The sequence below is a fragment of the Coenobita brevimanus genome, chromosome 107 (genome assembly GCF_032717465.1).
Source record: "Coenobita brevimanus isolate Jiangsu-jjx chromosome 107, ASM3271746v2, whole genome shotgun sequence".
NCBI lineage: Eukaryota > Metazoa > Arthropoda > Malacostraca > Decapoda > Coenobitidae > Coenobita > Coenobita brevimanus.
In genome coordinates this window covers 28,591,099-28,611,946 of record NC_137060.1, presented here as the reverse complement: position 1 = coordinate 28,611,946, position 20,848 = coordinate 28,591,099, and the positions used below count along the sequence as shown (strand labels likewise).

The window sequence follows — 20,848 nt, the reverse complement described above, 5'->3', positions numbered from 1 at the left end:
ATGATGTAGGAATTTTAACTGTTGCATGTGAAGATTTAAAGAGCAAGTGTGATCTTTACAGTGATTAGCTGAATGTGGGACTGGACTGGCACAGATAAGGTGTTAGAAATGCTGAAGAACCAGTACAGGCCCACCACCTGAGATAAAGAGGCAGTTAGAAGGACAGTATGTGGATATATTGGTAAGGTAGCTGGTACATCAGAAATAATGGCTGAGATTTAAGTGTGAAAACTGGTAACTGATTTACTAACTGAAGTTGTAAAAGAAGAAACAATATGTGAAGCTCTGTTGAAGAGTATGACTGTAAATTCATATAAAGGGAAATGTGAGCCAGTGCCAGAGAGATATAATCACAGAAAATTGAACCTGATAGATTGGACAATGAAAGCTACAGAAAGGGTCATTGAGAGTGTGAGAAGACAGAAACTAAGTAGAAATGATACACAGTTTGGTGTTATTCCTGAGAGAGACATGTGTATTAATTGTTCAGCAGTTGCGAGAGAAATACCTCAGAATGAAGGAAAAGGTGCACCACATTTTTAGTAGATTTGGAGTAGGCCTTTGACAGAGTTCCAAGGGTGATTATAAAATTTAGTAGAAAGCTGTGTGTTGAGATGTTTGTCAGATAGACATACAACACTAACAGAGATATTTGATGGATTTTTAGTACAGACTTATGATTTATTTAATTTCATCTGCAGGTTGTGTTGATGACATTGACAGTATATGTGGAGTGGGTGTCAGTTCAGTACATCTTTACTGACGATGGCAAGCTGCTCCAGTCCCTTTGCTTTCTCCTCAGCCAAGACTCACTCAAAATAGAGGCTTCTGAGTGCCTTCTTCAGGTTAGTATGGCTTACAGATTTTTAAAAAATTTGTGATGTTGATTGTAAATGACTTGAACTGGTGGGAAATTTTAGGTATGTTAGTGGAATAAATGGCTCTGAGTGAATGGAAGCGTGGCCCCTTGGATTGGGCGAATTTGGGCTGTCTGGATGTTGCTTCTTCCTCACCCTGCCCTAGGGTGAAAAAGGAGATCTGGGTGGTGATGATGATGATAGGGAAGAAAAGAAAGTGTAATTAAAATGTTGGAAGTTCAGCATAGTTCTGTAAGGAGGAGAGTGGCTCCTGCAGTTAAAGTGTTGAAACAGAATGGAACTGATTACAAAGACTGCAGGAGAACTGGATAAAGGTGTTTCAGTATGCTACCCATATTAACTATGGTGTGAGTAATCTTGAAAAAGTAAGAGTGAGAGCCATGAATTATTAACCCATTGAGTGCATAATTAGCTGCTCTGAGAGCCTCTCTAATGCATAGTTTTGAAGCTCAGGTTTGTCTGGCACAACTTAAGCTGTGACTTGTACTCCCTTATGGATGCAACATATTCTGTTATTTACACTCCATAGCCTAGCCCCGGTTTCCTACGCTCCTCTGTGGGGCGACATAGGATTGGATGATGATGATGATGATGATGGAGGTATTAGTTGTTCCCTAGGCAGTTAACCGTGGATTGCGCAATTACATTATTTTTATCCCACCCCGTGGTGTGCATAAAACAAAGGATTTTTTTTATTATTATTATTATTATTATAAACTTGAAGATAAATATCCAGGGCATCATCTGGTGAAAAGAAAAAGATTTCTCTCCATCTTTGCGTAACACATGGTTAATACAGTACTTCTCAAATGCTTCTGCATCTTCTGCTTGCTACATGTCAGTGGGAAACAGGGTTTGGAAATGGTTGATGTTTACATAAACAGATTTATCAGATTTTGGCGCCTGGTGGTTTAGTGGGTAATTACAGCACTCCACTCGGATTGAGCCGGTGAAGGTTTATATCCAAGGGGTGGTTGGGGTTTATTGCTCACGTAATGCCATTGTGGGATGAGTGAGGCTGGTCACTTTCATCTTAAATGTCAGGATCAACTTGCCTAGCCCCGGGCTCCTATGCTTCTCATGGGGCAATGCAGGATTGGATGATGGATGGATGGATATCATAAGCAGTTGATAAACCATTACCATACGTGTCACACAACCTCAGCGCAGGAACACCATGGTCCATTTATTTCAGCAGTTCAACCTTATTTTGCTTTATTGTTTTTGTTTTAGCACAATAAAAAATGTCTTACTGCATTAAATCCCTCCAAATAGCTGTTAAAACACCACTTTGACCAGACAGATGAGTGTAAATATACATGAAGGTACGAGCGGCTGGTGTTGTGGGTCAGAATGGCTGCATATCGGTTGCTATGGTAAAGGAGTGCCTCCTGGCCACTGTCTACCACACACGGAGAACCTCAAAACATAATAACGCATTATGCTCTCCACACTTATAAAATGTCTCTGTACCGGTATATACTAGTGATGGAAATAACCTTTTAATATGACTATGGTAGTAATTAAGAATAAATTGAAATGGTGATTTAGTATTTGAAGTGGCGGTGTAGTATTTAAGGGTGAACTTAAAAGAGCAAGAAATTTGATGAAAAGCATTGTATTCACAAGAACAGATGTTGATGGTTAGGAATGGTCAATTGTGAAAGTTCATATTCAAGACAAAATACTGTATATTATAAACAGTGCTGGCTTTCAAAGTTAGGAGAAGTATCAGAAAAGGGTCGTCTGGGTCACAAACGAGAGTAGCAGAATTAGTGTAAACATGCTGATCCAGTCCCTCCTGTCATGTTAGGGGTTATTATTTGGGTATTAGGTAAAAAAGTGTGTGTATAGTAAATATGTGGGCCCCGAACCAATTAACATCTATTCCCATTTGTTGCTTTATCTGGTTATTGAGAGGTTTCATCATTGCAGTAGGTTGGGGAACCTGTTAATCACTATCAAGGAGGTTGTTTGACACTTGGAATAGTCTGGTGTCTACGCTGGACACCACCAATGACACTTGCCTTTATCTTAGAAGCCATAGCTAGGGTTAAATGTAAGTAAAATGAGTTAAGAATCAGAAAAAATACAGAGATCACCATGAAGACAAGCAGTGTAAGCAATCAAAGTAATCAAACGCCACGCTCAACAAACTCGTTGGCTGCCCAGTAAAGTAGTTGGACGGGTATGGGAATATCAGATGCCCTTTCGTAATTTTGTCAGGATCCAAAGAGGTGCTAGACCATCTGATGCTGGAAAATTGCTCTTGTACCTGTACCACCTAAAGATAAATCCACATTGAATGACAAGCCAAATGGTATCCTTTGTTTCAGAAAATTATTTTATACATTGGGTGACAACCACATACCCAGCAGATGAATACCTAATGATCTAGTGGGTTAAGGCTTTCGTAAATGGAGTGTGGCTGGGATTTATTGCTCACTTACTTCACCCTAAATGGTCTGGACTAAACAGCTCCTCCGTAGACCTCTTAATGTGTATATGAAGTAGATATGGAATCAACATAAATATTTTTCCTGGATACTGTACAGCATATGCATGTAGCTTGTAATCTGAGAAATACTGTATCATCATTCTGAATTCTTTTTCCTCCAAATATGGCTGTATAAAGTTTCAGATGAATTGGTATGTAATTTTTATTTGGATATCAAATCAAGACAGCGACATCTGTTTGATTTTGTTAAGATTGTTTTGTCTCCTGTTTTGCTAGTTGTATAAATAAGATAAAGTAATGAATAATGAGTCATTATCATCATCATCATTCCCATCTACATTAATGGGGAAGGAAAAACTACAGCTGACCAGCTTGATACTGCCATTGGTCCTGATCCCTGACTAAAACCCTCATTAACTTACAAGTAATGTAGTTAACTCTTCGTTTTGTAAAGATTCTCTCAACTGATCCAGATTGTGAGCCGCAAAGGGAGGCCAGAGGAGAGGCGGCCCCTGTTACTACTCTTTGCTGAGGCTCCCATGTCAGCAGTGTTCAATGCAGCTGTTGCTCAGTCCACCACTGCCTCCCTCAGTGAACACAACTACAGATTCCTCAAGACACTCACACAGGTAGGTTCAGTGTCATATCATATAGCATAACTATGAATCTCTGTTGCTTAAGTTGGACACATGTATTTACAGTATACTAGTACCTTAACATTCACGAGATCAACATCCACTGGTTCACCTATCCATGAGGTCGCCTCAGATGTTAAAATTTATAAATGTAGAAAAATAAGATTTTCAAAAGTGCACCAAGTGGCAGAGGCTGATTGCATTATGGTACTGTATGTGCATCACCTTTCCTGCATGGCGAGTGCTTTCTCAGTCTTAACCTGGAGTCATGTACAGCATGTATAGGTATGCACATTCTCTACACAGTAATGCAAGGGTGTGTGTATGTGTGTGTGTAATCATTAGTGCTGCAGTGGATGCAATGGCCAGTGAAACTGTATGTTAGGAGACTGAGTTGTGTAGAGAATATATATGACATGCTATTTCCTCCTTCCATTTGCTGCCACAACAATAATCATGTAATATTATCGGGCATATTGTAGTATTATAAGTGTGTATAAGGTGTTGGTAATTTTTATTCTTCCTAAAAATAACCTTGACCTGGGTTGGTGGGTGTCATTTAACCTAATCTTATTTTCCCCATAAGTTATGTTCTCCTTTATACAAGTTTTGGCTGTCTGAGCAGTCCTCCATTAACATAACCCACTCATAGAATGGGACCTACCTGTATTGTATTTTACTAATCAGTTCCCTCCCAATCTTTTCTGTGACAGATCCTTACAAGTTTAGGGTCTCAGCTGTGCACACTGTGGGGAAAGGAATCTGATGTGAATGAACCACCAAACTTCCATACTTACCTGGATGCCATGTTGGCATTCACTCGTCATCCAAGCTTGCAGGTCTACAATTACACCAATGCACTCTGGGGGCAGTTGTTGCGACATGAACATGCCTCACAAAGCCCCACGTTACGTGCAGTTTTACCGTCGTGGATCACCATTGTTTCTCGTAAGGTAGGTGGAAATTGACCTTTCTGTGTTGTGGAGCTGTATTGAATATTCTTAATTATCACCTACAGACTCCTATTCTCCTCATGCGGCAACACTGGATTAAATAAATGAATGAATGAATGTCATATGCAGATGCCTTTCTCCTTCTTTGGAACCCCCTTTTAACCATAAGTGACAATAACAACTGTATTTGAGCAACTAAATTTTTCTTAATTATTCCTTATCCATTTCCTCACTGAGTGTTGCAGGTTGCTGTTACACATATTATTAAAATCTGAGAAGTGACATGTAGTTTGTCAAATTATAGGAATGACATACAGCACATCACATTATTTGCAGAACATATTAAAAAAATGACGACAAATAGATTTCAAGACTCGGTGCTCTTAGAACACTCACAGACACAGCTACTGCCTTTAGGTGTGACAAAGAAGCAACTTCAGCATTATCATTATCGGTATCTCAGTCTGTTCCCACCTGAGATGGGGTGAGGCGGGAATTAGCAACGAAAAAAAGTTGAAGCACAAAAGTAGTAGAACAATTAAGGAGCTTGCCTAGTAAAATACACCACGTAGTCAGTAAAGTAAACCACATAGTCATTCACATGATTCAAAATTCTGCTCCCACATCATTTATCATCATCATCATCATCATCCAGACCTCCTTTCCCACCCAAGGTCAGGGTGAGGAGTAGCAATGTCCAGACAGCACAAACTTGCCCAGTCCAAATAGGCCACACTTCCATTCACTCATCATTCAAGCCCCTAGAGTTCTGGCTCTACCGGATACGCCAAAAAACATTCACCACATTCTGCAGCTTCACACAAACGTATCCGATTGAGTTAATCCGGACTTCATTTATTTGTATATATATATATATTTCATTCATTCATTCTTCATCCAATCCTACTTTGCCCCATTTGGAGCTTAGGTGCCTGGGGCTTGGCAAGTTGGTCCTGACATTTACGATGAGAGTGACCAGCCTCACTCATCCCTGAGTAGCATTACGTGAGCAGTAAACCCCAACCATCCCTTGGATATAAACCTTCACCAGTTCAATCCGATTGGAGCTCCGTAATTACCCGCTAAACCACTAGGCGCCAAAATTTGGTTATATGGTTACACCCAGCATAGTTAATGGTTTCCTGGTGTACAGGAAACCATTTGGCTTGTCATTCAGTGTAGAGTCACCTGCAGGCAGAAGGAAGAGGAAAGAATGAAAGGAAGAAAGTCAGAAGAGGGAGTGTAAAGTCACCTGTAGGCAGAAGGATGAGGAAAGAATGAAGGAAAGAAAGACAGAAGAGGATGGAAGGAAAGAAGGATGGAGGAGAGGAAAGGGCAGACAGCCGAGCAGCACTACGTCGAGTGAGTGGATACACACACACACACACACACACACACACACACACACACACACACACACACACACACACAGTACATCCTACGCACCAAAACGCAAACACAGCTGCACACATTATTCAACCTTACCTCAACACACTACACGAATGGTTCACCACAAACAGGCTCAAAATAGCCCCAGCCAAACCTACAGTGACTCTTCTCACAAACTTGACAGCAGAACACAGTCACATCCCACACCTCACCATAAACAACACTCAACTAACCCCCCCCCCCAAAAAAAAAAAAAAAAAAAAAATCCTTGGTGTAACATACAATACAGCAATGTCATTTAAACAACACATCACAAACATTAAAAATAAAATAACACCAAGACTCAGTGCTTTGAGGTCACTTGCCCATACAACATTCGGACACAACAAAGAAACCACCACCGCAGTATACAGACAATACATACGTTCAGTGATGAACTATGCAAGCCCTGCCTGGGCTTCTAACCTCACCAAAACACACTACAACACTCTACAGACCATACAGAACAAGACCCTAAAAATAATCACAGGCTGCACAGTTACTACACCCACAGACCACCTACATCAAGAAACCAAAGTCCTCAAAGTCAAAGACCACCTAGACATGAGAGGCACCCAGTTTCTTGCTGCAGCCTCCACAAACCCACAACATCCACTACTGTACAGTACATGACAGCACATCCACCCACACCAAGGAACATCAAAACAACACCCAGCACACAATACCATACACAAATACTGTCATCTCTTCCCCCTCGCCCACCTCAGACCAGCTTCCAGAAGCATATCCACACTCAGATCACTCGCCGCTCCATTCAGTCACTTAAAGACAACACACAGCTGCATTCACGGCCTCCTGACATCCACCCTTCTGAATCCTATCTTCTTTGTGAGGACAGGGTCCACCTGGCCAGGCTGAGATGTGGGCACCATCCAGTCCTCTTAAGCTACCAGTAGAGGCTGGATGACTCCGTCACTGATGCGTGTCCAGGATGCAACACAGCACCCCATACTATTAATCACATTATGGAAGACTGCATTGCACACAATCACCTACGTCAACAACACAACATACACCCTTTGAGAGCTCTGTGGGAAAGCCCAGTCTTGGCCATGGCCTTCCTAAGGGACTCGGGGCTGTTCGGCCAGACTGCCTAGGGAACAACTACTACTACAGTACATCCCCGTAGTACGCGCCTGTATAGGCAGCAGACGTGCATGCATACTAGGAATACATAAACTAATGGGAAAATTAACATTTGGGTGGCACCCCCCCTTCTATCAGTGACCTCTTTGACCCATTTGAGGAAAACATGTACTTAAGATATAACTGAAATAACAAAAATATGGCTGCTCACCTTAATCAAAGGGGACAACAGGCTTGATGGACATAAGAAGGGGTTCCGAGGCAGGGTGAGGCACTTAGTGTGCACCCCTTGTACCACCCGATGCACTACCAGGCACACCACCCGCCTTACCAACATCCTCATCAACACTTTCATGAGCTACCTCTCTCACTTCCTCCATGAATCCTTCAAAGTCTATTGATGACACTACTGACATCACCTCATCCTCTAGTAACTAGAGGAAGGAATTCCTGGGGAGGAACTAGACTCTAGTTCCTCCCCAGGAATTGGCTTTGCAGAAGACACTGCTTCCTCGGGTTCCTGAATTTGTGGTGGCCGCTGAATGTAACGGGTGATGAGGGTTTGTTTCCTCCTGTTAGTTTCTTGATGGTGCTTCTCTGTGTAGTAGCAGAAGGTTCTGTCTAGTGAACTCAGAACCTCTTCCATTTGTTGCTGGCACAGTTCCATGCTCTCGAATTCCTCCTAGAACCTATTCAGGGCATAAAGGATTCAACTAATCCTAGGCATTGGCAAATCACTCTCCATCAGAGACGGGTGTCGCTCTTGGGGTTCACACCGGTAAACACCGGTTTTGGGCAGTTCGTCCTTGTTGCCACGCATCGTGTGGGTGTGACTCATACACTGTGGTTAGGAAAATATTAAAAACAGGTCCTCGCGCACTAGAGGTCTCATGTATTAGGGTTTCATATACTAGGGGGATGTACTGTGTATACAATAGTATATATATACCTGTACTGTATATATATATATGTATATATATATATATACAGGTAATCCCTTAATTCACGCGATTTCGGTTATCCACGAATTTTTCATACAATAATTAAAACATAAAATTATAGTATTCAAATAAATAATTTTAATATACGAAATAAATAAAATATAAAAATGCCTACCTGCTGCCCATGTGCATACGTGTGTGTGTGTGTGTCTGTGGGAGGTCGGTCTACCGGGCACCACAAGTCAGTTTTAATTGAACGGTCGAACTGTGCGTGACTCGCGAATCGTTATTTGTGGCTTATTTTTCTGCCTTCCAGTGATTGCTTGCCTTGTCTGCCAACATGGGGCATAAGCGTAGTGCTAGTGATGCATGTGGTAACACACCAAAGCGGACTCGTAAAGTGATGTCGCTGACAGAGAAAGTTAAAGTGTTGGACAGACTTAGAGAAGGAATGTCAGCGACAATTCGCCGTCAGGACGATTCCCCATCATTTATTTACATACTAGTTTATTTAGCAAGTACAGTACATTAGTTTTTTACTTATATGAGTTATAAAATCCCCCTGAAAATTAGTTATTAAAGTACAGTATTAATTAATCAATAATAAGTATATTTATAGAATGACGGGGAATTGTCCTGACGGGGAATCGTCCATGTTTTGACGGTGACTTGACTTGACGTTGAATTGTCTCGGAACCGTATGTTTGGGGTGAATGAGTCAACTGTTCGTACAATAAAGAAGGCAGAACATACCACACGGGAGGCAGTGAGGTCTAGTGCACCAGACTGCTAAAGTATCTCCACCTACGCCTGTGCTTGTCAGCTTTCAGTGTTAAATTTCTTACATTTTTGTTGTTTTTCATACTTTCTGCTAGCTTATAAGGTGTATGTAGTGCATAAACAGTATTACTCAGATGTAATACACTTAATACACATGTGTAATTACGTGCATACATGGGCAGAACGTATATGCGAATTTACCACATACACGAAGGGTCTGGGAACGTAACCCTCGCATGAATTAAGGCATTACTATATATATGTATATATATAGATATATATATATATATATATAAAGTTATATATATATATATATATATATATATATATATATATACACACACACACACACACACACACACACACACACACACACACACACACACACACACACTCAAACCTCGATTTAAGGGACTAAATGGGGAATCAACTTGTCCCTTACTTGAAAATGTCCATTGTTTTACCACATATAAAGACAGTCATATTATGAAATCCAATGATTGTTTCACTTATCATACTTGTTTATATGATTATGAATATTATTTTACAGGTACTGTATAAAGAAGCATATTAATGTTTCAAGCAGCAGACTTTTTGAATGGTCATGTCCATCTGTCAGGTAGAATATGGAGTCCCTTAAATCCGAAATCCCTTAAATGGAGGTCCCTTATATATATATATATATATGCTTCACATACAAAAGTGGGTTAGTGTCATTTCATTGAAGAGAGAGAGAGAGAGAGAGAGAGAGAGAGATTGTATTGCATGTCGTGCATATTAGTACCTACTTCATCCACCCATTCTGATCTTGAGGATCTGTATTTGATTAGTTACACTGTACTTACAGTAGTCAAGACCTTAATGGGGTAATATAGTTCTGTTTATATATAATATAACCCTGTTTATCATTTTCACAACTCATTCCCAGATTATTTTACTTCCAAATTTTCTAAAGACTATGGTATTATGGTACATGTTACATAACTGTAATGAGTGCTGAGGTATGCAAAGGTGTTGTGGTTTAATGATACCATTGATAATGAGAACAATATAAAATAAAACAATTTATGGTAGCTTAAAATGCAACACCTTCACATACCTCAGCACTTGATATGTGTGGAATTAGTGTATACAGTACCTGTTGGGTGGAGCCAAAATTCTGGGGACTTAAATGGTGAGTGAATGTATATGTGGTCCACTTCTCTGGGCATGTTGGTGATTAGTCATCTCACTTTTGTAATCCTTCCTTTTCCCAGCTTTCTATACCCTACCTACAGACAGGAAGAAGAGGTAGGAGGTTACATGATGGTTAATTTTATCAGAGAGAGTACCAGGATTAATATGCCTCTATTCCTGCAGGTAATGAAACATGGATACCCTTCCAAACAAGACTCTGAAAGCTGTCAGTACTCACGCCTTGACTTTGACTCGGATGAAGAGTACTCCCAGTTCTTCTTTAAAGTGAGACAAAATTTTTGTTTATGGAAAAGCATGGTATCATTTGATTTTGTATTTGGTATGTATATAAGTAGTAGTAGTGGTAGTAGTTGTTCCCTAGGCAGTCTGGCCGAACAGCCCCGAGTCCCGTAGGAAGGCCATGGCTGAGACTGGACTTTCCCACAGAGCTCTCAAGGAGTGTATGTTGTGTTGTTGGCGTAGGTGATTGTGTGCAATGCAGTCTTCCATAGTGTGCTTAATAGTATGGGGTGCTGTGTTGCATCCTGGACAGTCATCAGCGACGGAGTCATTCAGCCTCTTCTGGTGTATGTAAGTAGATGGGGGCACCCTTCATCCACTCACTCATTGTAGGGATGCCTTATGGTCTCTACACCAAGTGACAAGCCAAATGGTTTCTTGTACCCAGGAAACCATTTACTGTGCTGTATGGTAACCCTATAACCGGGGTTTTTGGCCGGGATAAATGTTCCCCCAGATTCCAGCGTCTAAAATCACTTAATCATGGCAAATGTATCGGAGTGCGTCGTAGGACCCAATACCTGCCTAGGGCCCCAACCAAATGGGAAGATTCGCATGGTCATGTGGAATGTGAGAGGTGTGAATGAGGAGAGCAAGAGGGAGGAAGTGGTGAATGTGTTCAAGAGTGCGAGATATGCCATGATGGCATTGTGTGAAACAAAGATGAAAGGGTGTGAAGTGGAGGAGTGGGAGGGTGTTAAGTGTCTGAGGTTGGGCATGAATGGGCGAGGAAGATGCAAGGATAGAGTTGCTTTGTTAATGAATGTAGTGTGGCAGAGTGGAATGAGAGATTACAAATGTGTCGGCTTGATATGTAGGTATGTCAAATTCAAGTTTGAGAAGGTGAAAGTGGCAGTGATTGTAGCGTATGCACCATGTGATGACAGGAGTGAGAGAGAAAATGACAGGTTTTGGAATGAGCTGGATGAAGCAATGGGAGAAATGCCTAGGAGCTATAAAGTGATCATAATGGACGATGTGAGTGGAAGAGTAGCTACAGGTCCTGAGGATGACAGTGGGTTGTAATGGAGTGCCAGGAGAAAATGATAATGGGAAATGACTGAAGGATATGTGTCAGGAAAGGAGGTTGCGCATTTGTAACTCGTATTTCAAACACAAAGATGCACATAAATGTACATGGCATAGAGGGAATGGGGATCATGTTGGAAGGAGCCTGATTGATTATATGTGCTCGTAGAGAGGTTGATGCTGGCAATGATTGTAGATACAAGGGCTGTGAGAGGACGATGTGGAGGTCTGTTAGATCATGTGATTGTGGTGTGGAAGATCAAGCTGAGGGGAGTGAGGTGGACCAGGAGAAAGGGGAGCAGTCAGGGAGAAAGACTGAAAGTTGAGAAGCTGAGGATCAAAGAAATGACAGATGAATACAGGACCAATGTAGGGGTGGAGTTACAATCAGTAAATTGGAATGAAATGGATCTTGACAGCCTGTGGAATGCATATAGGGATTGCTTAGTTAGGAATGCTAAAGTGGTGTGTGGTGTGGCAAAGAGTAACAGCAAAGAAGAGAAGTACAGAATGGTGGGATGAAGAGGTTAAGAGAGCAGTGGAGGAAAGGGGAAGAAGTTGCTAGAGTGGTTACAGGATAGGGGTTCAGTTGAAATAACTGAATATATGGAGAGCAAGAAGCATGTAAAGAGACTATTGAAGAGGAAAAAGAAGGAAGTACATGGCGATCTAGGAAGAAAATAAAATGTAAATTTCTCTGAAAATAGGAAGTTATTCTGGAAAGAGGTGCTGAAATGTAGAAGTGACAGCAGAAAGAAATATGAAAGTGTGTAGGATGTAAGTGGTAGATTTTTAACCCATGGAGAGCCGCCATTAGGTGACCAAGGCCGACACATGCAAGCATGTTGGAGCCTTTAAAAACGAAAACGATGAAGTAAGGACCAGATGGAAAGAATATAATGATAGCCTGATGAATGGGAGTAGAGACAGCAGAGCTACTATAAACATGATTGTTTTGGGGGTGTGCAGAGAAGGAATGCAACGATCGGAAACCTGACACTCGCCCAGGTGAAGAATGCTGTGAAACGGCTGAAAAATGGGAAAGCAGCAGGGGCTGATGAGGTGTATGCAGAGGTGATTAAATGTAGTGGAGAGAGGGGAATGAAGTGCTTGTTGGAGATATGTAAGAAGTAATGGATGAGTGAAACTGTGCCAGCAGTGTGGAAAAAGGCAGTGATTGTACCCCTGTACAAAAATAAAGGTGAGCAAAGTCAATGCAAGAATTATCATGGCATTAGTTTATTGAGTGTGGTAGGGAAATTATATGGAAGAATTATTATACTGGCAGTAAGACAGATACCGTTAGTAGAGAAGGCTTGTGAGAATGACTATAAGGTGTTTATTGCATTCATGGATCTGGTAAAAGTATACGACAAAGGAGACATAGAAGGATTGTGGAAGGAGTTGGGCATGTACGATGTAGATGGTAAGCTGCTCAGTGCCGTCAAGAGTTTTTATTATGGTATTGAAACATGTGTAAGGGTAAATGGGCATCTAAGTGAATGGTTCATGATTGGTGTGGGTGTGCAACAAGGTTGTGTGATGCCCCCATGGTTGTTCAGTATATGTATGGATGAGATGAAGAAAGTAAAAACACGAGTAATGGAGAGGGGGGATGGCTTTGGTAATGAATGGTGATGGATGGGATTTGTTGTATGCTGATGATGCAGTACTACCTGCAAAACTGTTGTATGCTGATGACGCAGTACTACCTGCAACTACCGGACAAGAACTTGGTAGACTAGTGCAGAGTTTTGCTGATGTCTGTGAGTGCCATGCCATGAGAATAAATGCAGAAAAGAGTAAATAATGGTTATTGAGAGAGAAGGTGACTTTCATTGGGATGTTACAGTGAATGGAGAGAGACTGGAGCTGGTGAGAGAGTTCAGATACCTGGGTACAGCGACAGAAAAGAGAGGAAAATGTGGAAAAGAAGTGGAAAGTAGAGTGACACAAGGAAGGAAAGTAGCTGGTGCAATGAATGCCTTGATAAGAAACAGAGGCTTGAGTGTTGCTGCTGTACGAGGCTTACATGAAGGAATGTTAGTGCCAACTTTAACATATGGATATGAGACTGTGGTGTGGCATGAATATGAAAAGTCAAGAGTGTGAGCAGTGGAGATGGGACTGCTGAGGAATGTATGTGGAGTGCAGATAGTGGATAGGCTATGAAATAATGTGATTAGTGAAAGATGCGGAGTGAGGAAGTCTGTTGACGCCAGAATTGAAGAGAGTGTACTGAGATGGTTTTATCATGTGGAGAGAATGGATAACAATAGAGTGGTGAAAAAGGTATATCTGAACGAATTTAAAGGAGGGAGGAGCCGAGGTAGGCCAAGAGGAAGGTGGAGGGATATGGTGGATGAGTATGTGAGGAAGAGTGGTTTGGAAGTTGGTGAGGCTAAGGGACTGACAAGAGATTGAGCTGGCTTGATGAATATTGTAAGAAGTGCATGATTAGGGATTTGGCACCCCTTTTTAACCTGACAGCGTCCAAAGGGACTCTATCGGTTACATTTATGTGAAGTTACAGAATGTGTTAAATATTTTTGGCATATCAGATAGAGCCAGGATTCCGGGGGCTTGAATTGTGAGTGAATGGAAGTGTGGCCCATTGGATTGGGCAGATTTGGGCTGTCTGGACATTGCTACTGCTCACCCTGCCCTAGTGTGGGAAAAGAAGTCTGGATGATGGTGATGACTAGATTATGTAAGCAGGTGTGTGGTGTCTCATGGTTGATTAATATTGTGTGGATGGGATCATTAGAGAGGTCAATGGAACTGTTAAGGAATAGAATATATAATCTGATGCTTGAAAATAATACAACTTGTGGATTGTATTAACTGTTGGATGGAACTGAAAAGTTTGATATTTTATATGAGAAACTGATGGATGTTTTACCCCGAGCACTGTATTTATAAGGTAATATTGCTCATGTATTCTCTTCCTCTGACTTGATCATCTTCTGTCCAAATCTTCCCCACCTTATTTTACAGGACTGTAATGGGATTATGAATTAAGGCTATTGGAAATGCTTCCTGAGAGGCATGTTCCAGCCAAGGAGTTGAGTTTGTGGAGGCTGGAAACTGATATCTACCTTTATTAATTTTGGATTGGCCAGGTGTTTTACTCTTACATCCTTTTTTTGGTTATGGATATGTTTAGAGACCAGCGAAGTTTGCAACAAACATCCATCTTTAGTAAAGTCAGAAGGTGCAAGCGTTTATAGTGCACAGCAGGACTCAGCCTCTTTTATAGAGGGTTACACCCAGGTTACCACAGTGGCTGAGGATTGGTTGTGAATGGGTACATAGGGAAGAGGCTGGAAGCATGTGAGAGAGCTAATGTCATATGCTAGGAGTCTTCAGTTTCTTAGCCCACAATGTGACTCACCTAGTCAGTTTACATCCAGATACCTACTCACTGCTAATTTAGCAAGGACATGGGAACTTAGGGAGTGTCCAGGAATTCCACCAGCCTGGGAACCAAACCAGGGTTCTCTAGTTTAGGAAACAAGTCTCCAGCCATTACACTGTCAGCACTCCCAATAGTATTATAATACTGGTCGAATGCTAAGCTCACATATCTCCTCAGATTCATTCAGAAAGCTTGGAGACAGTCAGTTCCATTGAATCTAGTCCTGTAGACCAAGTACAGGTTTGTAGAAGAGATGGAGCCAGAACATTTCTTTATAGTAACTAATACTGGCTCAATGTTTAACTCTCATTTCTCCCTGCAGGTTCGTTCAGAGAGCTTGGAGACGATCAAAATGGCATCCATTTTAGCCCCGGAGATCATGTACAGGTTTGTGGAGGATTGGCTTAGTTCACATGTACAAAAGGCCATTGTGGAGGAGTCAAATGGGGACAGAACACCCTGCACACTTTTTTCTCCAGCGTTCCTTGAGTGGGATGCGCTCTCACAGGTAAGTCAGGGGTGTCAAATGTGTTTGAGGGTTGTTACTGTTATAGTTGTTTTTTCACCTTTCCTTTTTATCATGATTATCGTCCTTTTTGAAGCCAGTTTCAAGTATGGTAGGTCATTGGTTGGAAAAGACACAGTTACAGCTTTGCATCTTTACACTGCACTTCTTCATGGCTGGCACTTTATTGTAGTGTTAATCTCTTGTTACTGTTTATGGTCCTTTCGCAGCAAGAAGTCCGTTCAGGGTGTGGCAGAAGTTGGAATTTCCCTGAGTGCAACGTTGCCAATTTGACCACCAATTATCGGATTATCACACTGTCTCCCTACCTACCCCCATCCCATCTGTTTCTCTCTCTCTCTCTCTCTCTCTCTCTCTCTATATATATATATATATACGGTATATATATATTTGTATATATATACAGTAATCACTCTAATATCCGGACGCCCAATATCCGAACATCCCCACTACCCGGACATAATCATCCTGGGATCCATTATTCCCAAAATGGTCCGAAAACCCCCAAAAATTAAAAAAAAAAACGATTTTTTCCTGCCCGTTTCATACTGTACTTTTTTCCATACTATACTTACCTCATTTCACTCTTTAATGTCCTTTATTGGTGTGAATAGGGTGTTAGGAGCTATGCATGTGCAGTAGGAAGATGTTTTTCAGAGTTAGGCAAGGTTAGGGTCCATAAATACCAGAATGTTTATTAATGTATGAACATACTTCTAAACCCTCATTTTATGTTTCTTTTGCATTTATTTCAGTCATTTATGTGCCTTACTGGTGTGATTTGGGTGTTAAATAGGTGCTATGCATGTCCAGAGGGAGTTGTATAGGTGTTTCTCTGAGTTAGGGTCCATAAGTACAAGTCCATAAGCTGGGGCCCAATATCTGGACAGAACCAATATCCGGACCTACCTATGGCTTTATTACGTCGGATATTGGAGTGATTACTGTATATATATATATATATATATATATATATATATATATATATATATATATATATATATATGTTGTATATATTTATTATTTATTTTCAACAACTTCTTTTCCACACCACCTGTGAGGTAAAAGTCTAGATGCGTTTTATTTTTAAGAGGTTTCCCCTGTAGGCCTAATCCTCTCTCTGACCCTGGGTCCCTTGCCGACCTCGGCGTGGCAACATGGGAAGAAAGCGCTGCCACGTGCCATAGAATTCATTCAAATCGTTGTTATAATTCTAAAAAGTGATACTCGATGTACTATATAGCTTCCTTTATTATATACAGAATATAAAAAACAATTTCAAATAGCACATAGATGGGAAATAAGAGAGGGAGAGGCATGTACTACGGTTGATTTGGCAGCATCGCTAGAGGTGATTCACCAGGTGGGCCCCACCCTGAACGGACTTCTTGCAGTGAAAGGACCATAGCAATAAAGATGGAGAGGTGGTAATTTTAGCTCAAGTTACAGTTGTTATGCTACCCCAGTCTGTCGGGTCAATCAGACCCATCAAATGCAGGCAAACAAGGGCCCCTGCCTGGCCATCCTGTGCAGTGAACTGATGTTCCCATGCAGCTGACAGCACTTTGTTATGGTGAGGTGCAAGGATCTGTGTGGAGGTTTGGTTCTTGGAAGGATGCCTCTTTGTCCATCTCCACCCAGTTAACAGGGGCACCATAGTAGGCTCCACATCATCCCATTTTTTGGCTATATGGTTACCACCCAGCACTGTAAATGGTTTCCTGAGTTACGGGAATCTGTTTGGCTTATTATTCAGTGTAGCACCATCTGAAGTGGAAAGAAAAGTAATAAATAGTGACAGGAAGGATGAGAGAAATAGGGAGAGAGGATGACAGACTTAGGAAAAGAATGATAGACATGCAGGAAGATGTAGACTGCACTGCAACAAGTGAGTGGATGATAGGTGCCTGAACCCACCACCATCAAGATGAGCATACTGTAGTTGAGTAGGGACAGCGTAAAAGACAAAAATTGTAGGGTCAGTGTATTGGACCAGAGTGATATTTCTGTTTTGGTATGTCTGGTAATTCTGAGTTGTATAAGGTTATAAACATAGTTGGGACAAGGCTGTTTGTGTTCTCTTAATTGAAATACTTTTACCCTTAGGTTTAGTGAAAATGAACCAATGTGATATTTTGGAAGAATGTTTGGCAGTTCTCAGCAGCAGTAAATTCAGACCGATTCCTTATGGTTTACTGCAGTGAGTTGCAGAATAAAAAAGTTATGGAAAGATAACACAATACCTGACTCTTCACATTCACAAAGTCACTTCTAAGCTCATTAGATGGTAACAAGACAAAAACAAAAATTATGTCATCTAATAGAAGTGGTTAGGGTAAAGAAGTACTTATTGCTGACTTACTTCCAGGTTGTAGAGAGTGTTTTAAAAGGAGTGATGCAGAGCAGTGTTAAACCCACAGCAGAGAGTGGACTGCGGCTCCTTCAACTGTGCCTCTCATACCAGACAACAGACCCGCTCATCCTCTCCACACTCCTCTCTTGCATATCCGGCCTTTTTGTCTTTATTCGGATGGTACCAAGCGTACTGTCTGATGTTCTGAATAAGATATTTTCAGCACTTACGTTTTCATTACCTGGACAGACTAAGGATTCCCGCAGTAGGGCTGTGAAAAATGTACGAAGACACGGATGCTCCTTAATGGTAAAGATTGCTCGGAGCTACCCAGATATTCTCATAGAGGCCTTTGATTTTGTTAATGATGTTGTAGACAAACTTAGTCACAACCCTCAGGAACTCTCACAAATGGAGAAGGTAACCCTTCAGGAGGCTCTCTTAATCATAAACAATCATTTTTACAACTTTGACAAGCAGAGTGCATTCATTGGTAAAGTCCTTAATCCTGTATCAGCCAGTTGGATGGAAATGAAGCAGCCATTCAGTTCACCACAGGATTTTATGTCATTCGTAGGGCTGGACAAGGCACCAGTGGAACCCAGTGAAAATGATGTTAATGGACAGAATCGTGCACAAATAATATACTGTGTTAACCTCACTTTAGCAGTTATTAAGCGTTCTGAGTATCCTCAAGACCCAGACAAGGCTGAGAGGGGTGGTTTCATTTTAGATCGCCCTGAAAATGGTACTGTTGTGTGTCGCAACCCAGCCACACCACACATCACACCACTGCTACACCAGCTGTTCTGCCTCATACGTCTCTTCAATTCATTGTGGCATCCTGATGCCTTGGCATGTGTAGCACCAGGCTATGTGAAAGCGCATAGTCTACCTGAAACAGACAGGAACAATATACTTGGGCTTACGAGTACCCATTCAGTTGATATCTGCATCGATACTCCCAAGGTAAGTCTGCTTGATTTTTGTCTTTGTTGTTTACCTGTAAGCAGCAGGATGCAGTTTATGTTAAAATCTTATGACAGTTCAGTAGTAGCCTATATGACTATTATGAAATAAGTACTGTATGTGGTATTTATATCATTTTTTATTATAAATGTTGATTGTCCATCATGGGATGTCAAGACAGTAGAGCTTGTATACGTTGATGCCTCTTTTGTCATTATGCATACCATTTATTAAAGTTTGCGTCACAGATCATAAGCCTCCTAAAATAAATGCATCACCCTGCTGTGGCTAATTTTATGTTTGTAATGCTGTTTGTATATTTGTAATGTAAAATACATTGAATTTTTTTTTTTTTACCGAAATGTCATTCTAATCTTATCACATAACTAGTTGTCTCATGACCACAATTTTTTGTATTTTTGACCCAGCTGTCATTCTGATCTTACCTGTTAAACTATGTGTCTTATGACCACATTTTTTTTTATGTTCCCTTAATCTATGGGGACTGGGATTAAGAACACAATGGAAAACATGCCGTCCATGTAATATTCCTTGTATGTTATGGCAAGCAGCTGATAGGGCTAGAATTGTGAGATGGAAAACCCACTGTGTAGTGGTTCTTATATGTTGCAAACAGCAATATACCTGTTAGAGCACAAGAGGAAGGGGAGTATACTTGAAGCTTTCAGTTGTCTTTGATTTCTCTCCATAGAGAGGTCAATGAACACAGGATATTGGGTTAGGATGATTCTGTACTCTTCTTACTCTAACTTGGCCCTGATTTCCGTCATTTTGCAACTTATATCACAGCTCTCTGACAGAAAAAGATAATACTATGGCTCTGCATCCTTTCCACATCACTTCTTCATGACTAACTTATATTTTCATGTTCAGTTATTATATTGTTATTAGTCAGTGTCCAAGGTAGAGCAGTGGCAGCTTTAGAAAGCCAAGTTAAAATAAAAAGTGTATAGAGTAGTTGTTTTCTTTATATCTGCTGAATTTTTCACTTAAATCATTGAATCCAGATCCAGCACCCATTGGAGCGTATGCAGTTCTTCCTGTCCATGATGCATGACAGCCTCCACCACATCCTTGGCAATGCGGGAGCCTCGTTGGGATTACAGTTCTACCAGACCCCACACCTGCCTCAGTACATTGTCCACTCCTCCCTTTGTGGCCTTCACCTCATACCTGACTACCGGTTGCGCCCGATAATAAGGGTTTTCCTCAAGCCCTTTGTCCAGTACTGTCCAGTACAGTGCTATGAGTCAGTGATATTGCCAGTCCTAAATCACCTATGTCCTTTTAGTAAGTAGCTGTCCTTACACTTACGGATTTTTAAGGCCAAGTGTTCCTTCCAGTCACCAAAAGATATTGCCACACCTGAACACATTGCCACTTGGATACTGTTATCAAACCATTTACTATACACATGGAAATATGTTAAGAGTATCTCAGTCATTGTCTGGCTTATTGGAACTACTGTAGTTGGACTGTTGTTAACAGTATTACAAGTATACATATTGATGGGCCTCATTGATGATAATAGAAAATTTTCAGTGGAATTCAAATTCATAAGCTGTTGGCATATTAATCCTGTTATGGGTTCAGTCAGTTGCATTGTATTACTGTATTTATTTTAAATGCCGTCAAAATTTAAAATAGCCTAAGCTGACGAGCAGAGTTAACAGTCCCTGGCAGATTTAGTCGTGCTTAACCTATATGAACCAGTAAACGAAATCGTTCTCGAATTCAACAGTGGTGGAGCGTCTGACTACACGTTGGAACCACCTGAGGGCATTGGTGGAAAGTGGGAGGTACGAGGAGGAGAACACTGATGCCCAAGAGATGATTGAGGACCTCCTAGTGCGCATGCTTACAAGGGAATATTTGG

At 41.1% G+C, this 20,848-nt stretch overlaps 1 protein-coding gene across 1 annotated transcript in view; it reads left to right on the top strand.

The window, feature by feature from the left end:
* Ranbp21 (exportin-5-like protein Ranbp21) overlaps positions 1–20,848 on the top strand; it is a 35,253-nt gene that overhangs the window by 7,812 nt on the left and 6,593 nt on the right. Inside the window, exons 6-13 of the mRNA XM_080285596.1 lie at positions 702–845; positions 3,810–3,965; positions 4,685–4,924; positions 10,540–10,641; positions 15,426–15,611; positions 17,998–18,951; positions 19,980–20,262; positions 20,714–20,848. The exon at positions 20,714–20,848 is cut by the window's right edge and continues 2 nt beyond it. Coding sequence (XP_080141722.1) covers positions 702–845; positions 3,810–3,965; positions 4,685–4,924; positions 10,540–10,641; positions 15,426–15,611; positions 17,998–18,951; positions 19,980–20,262; positions 20,714–20,848 — 2,200 coding nt within the window. The remainder of the gene's footprint in view (positions 1–701; positions 846–3,809; positions 3,966–4,684; positions 4,925–10,539; positions 10,642–15,425; positions 15,612–17,997; positions 18,952–19,979; positions 20,263–20,713) is intronic.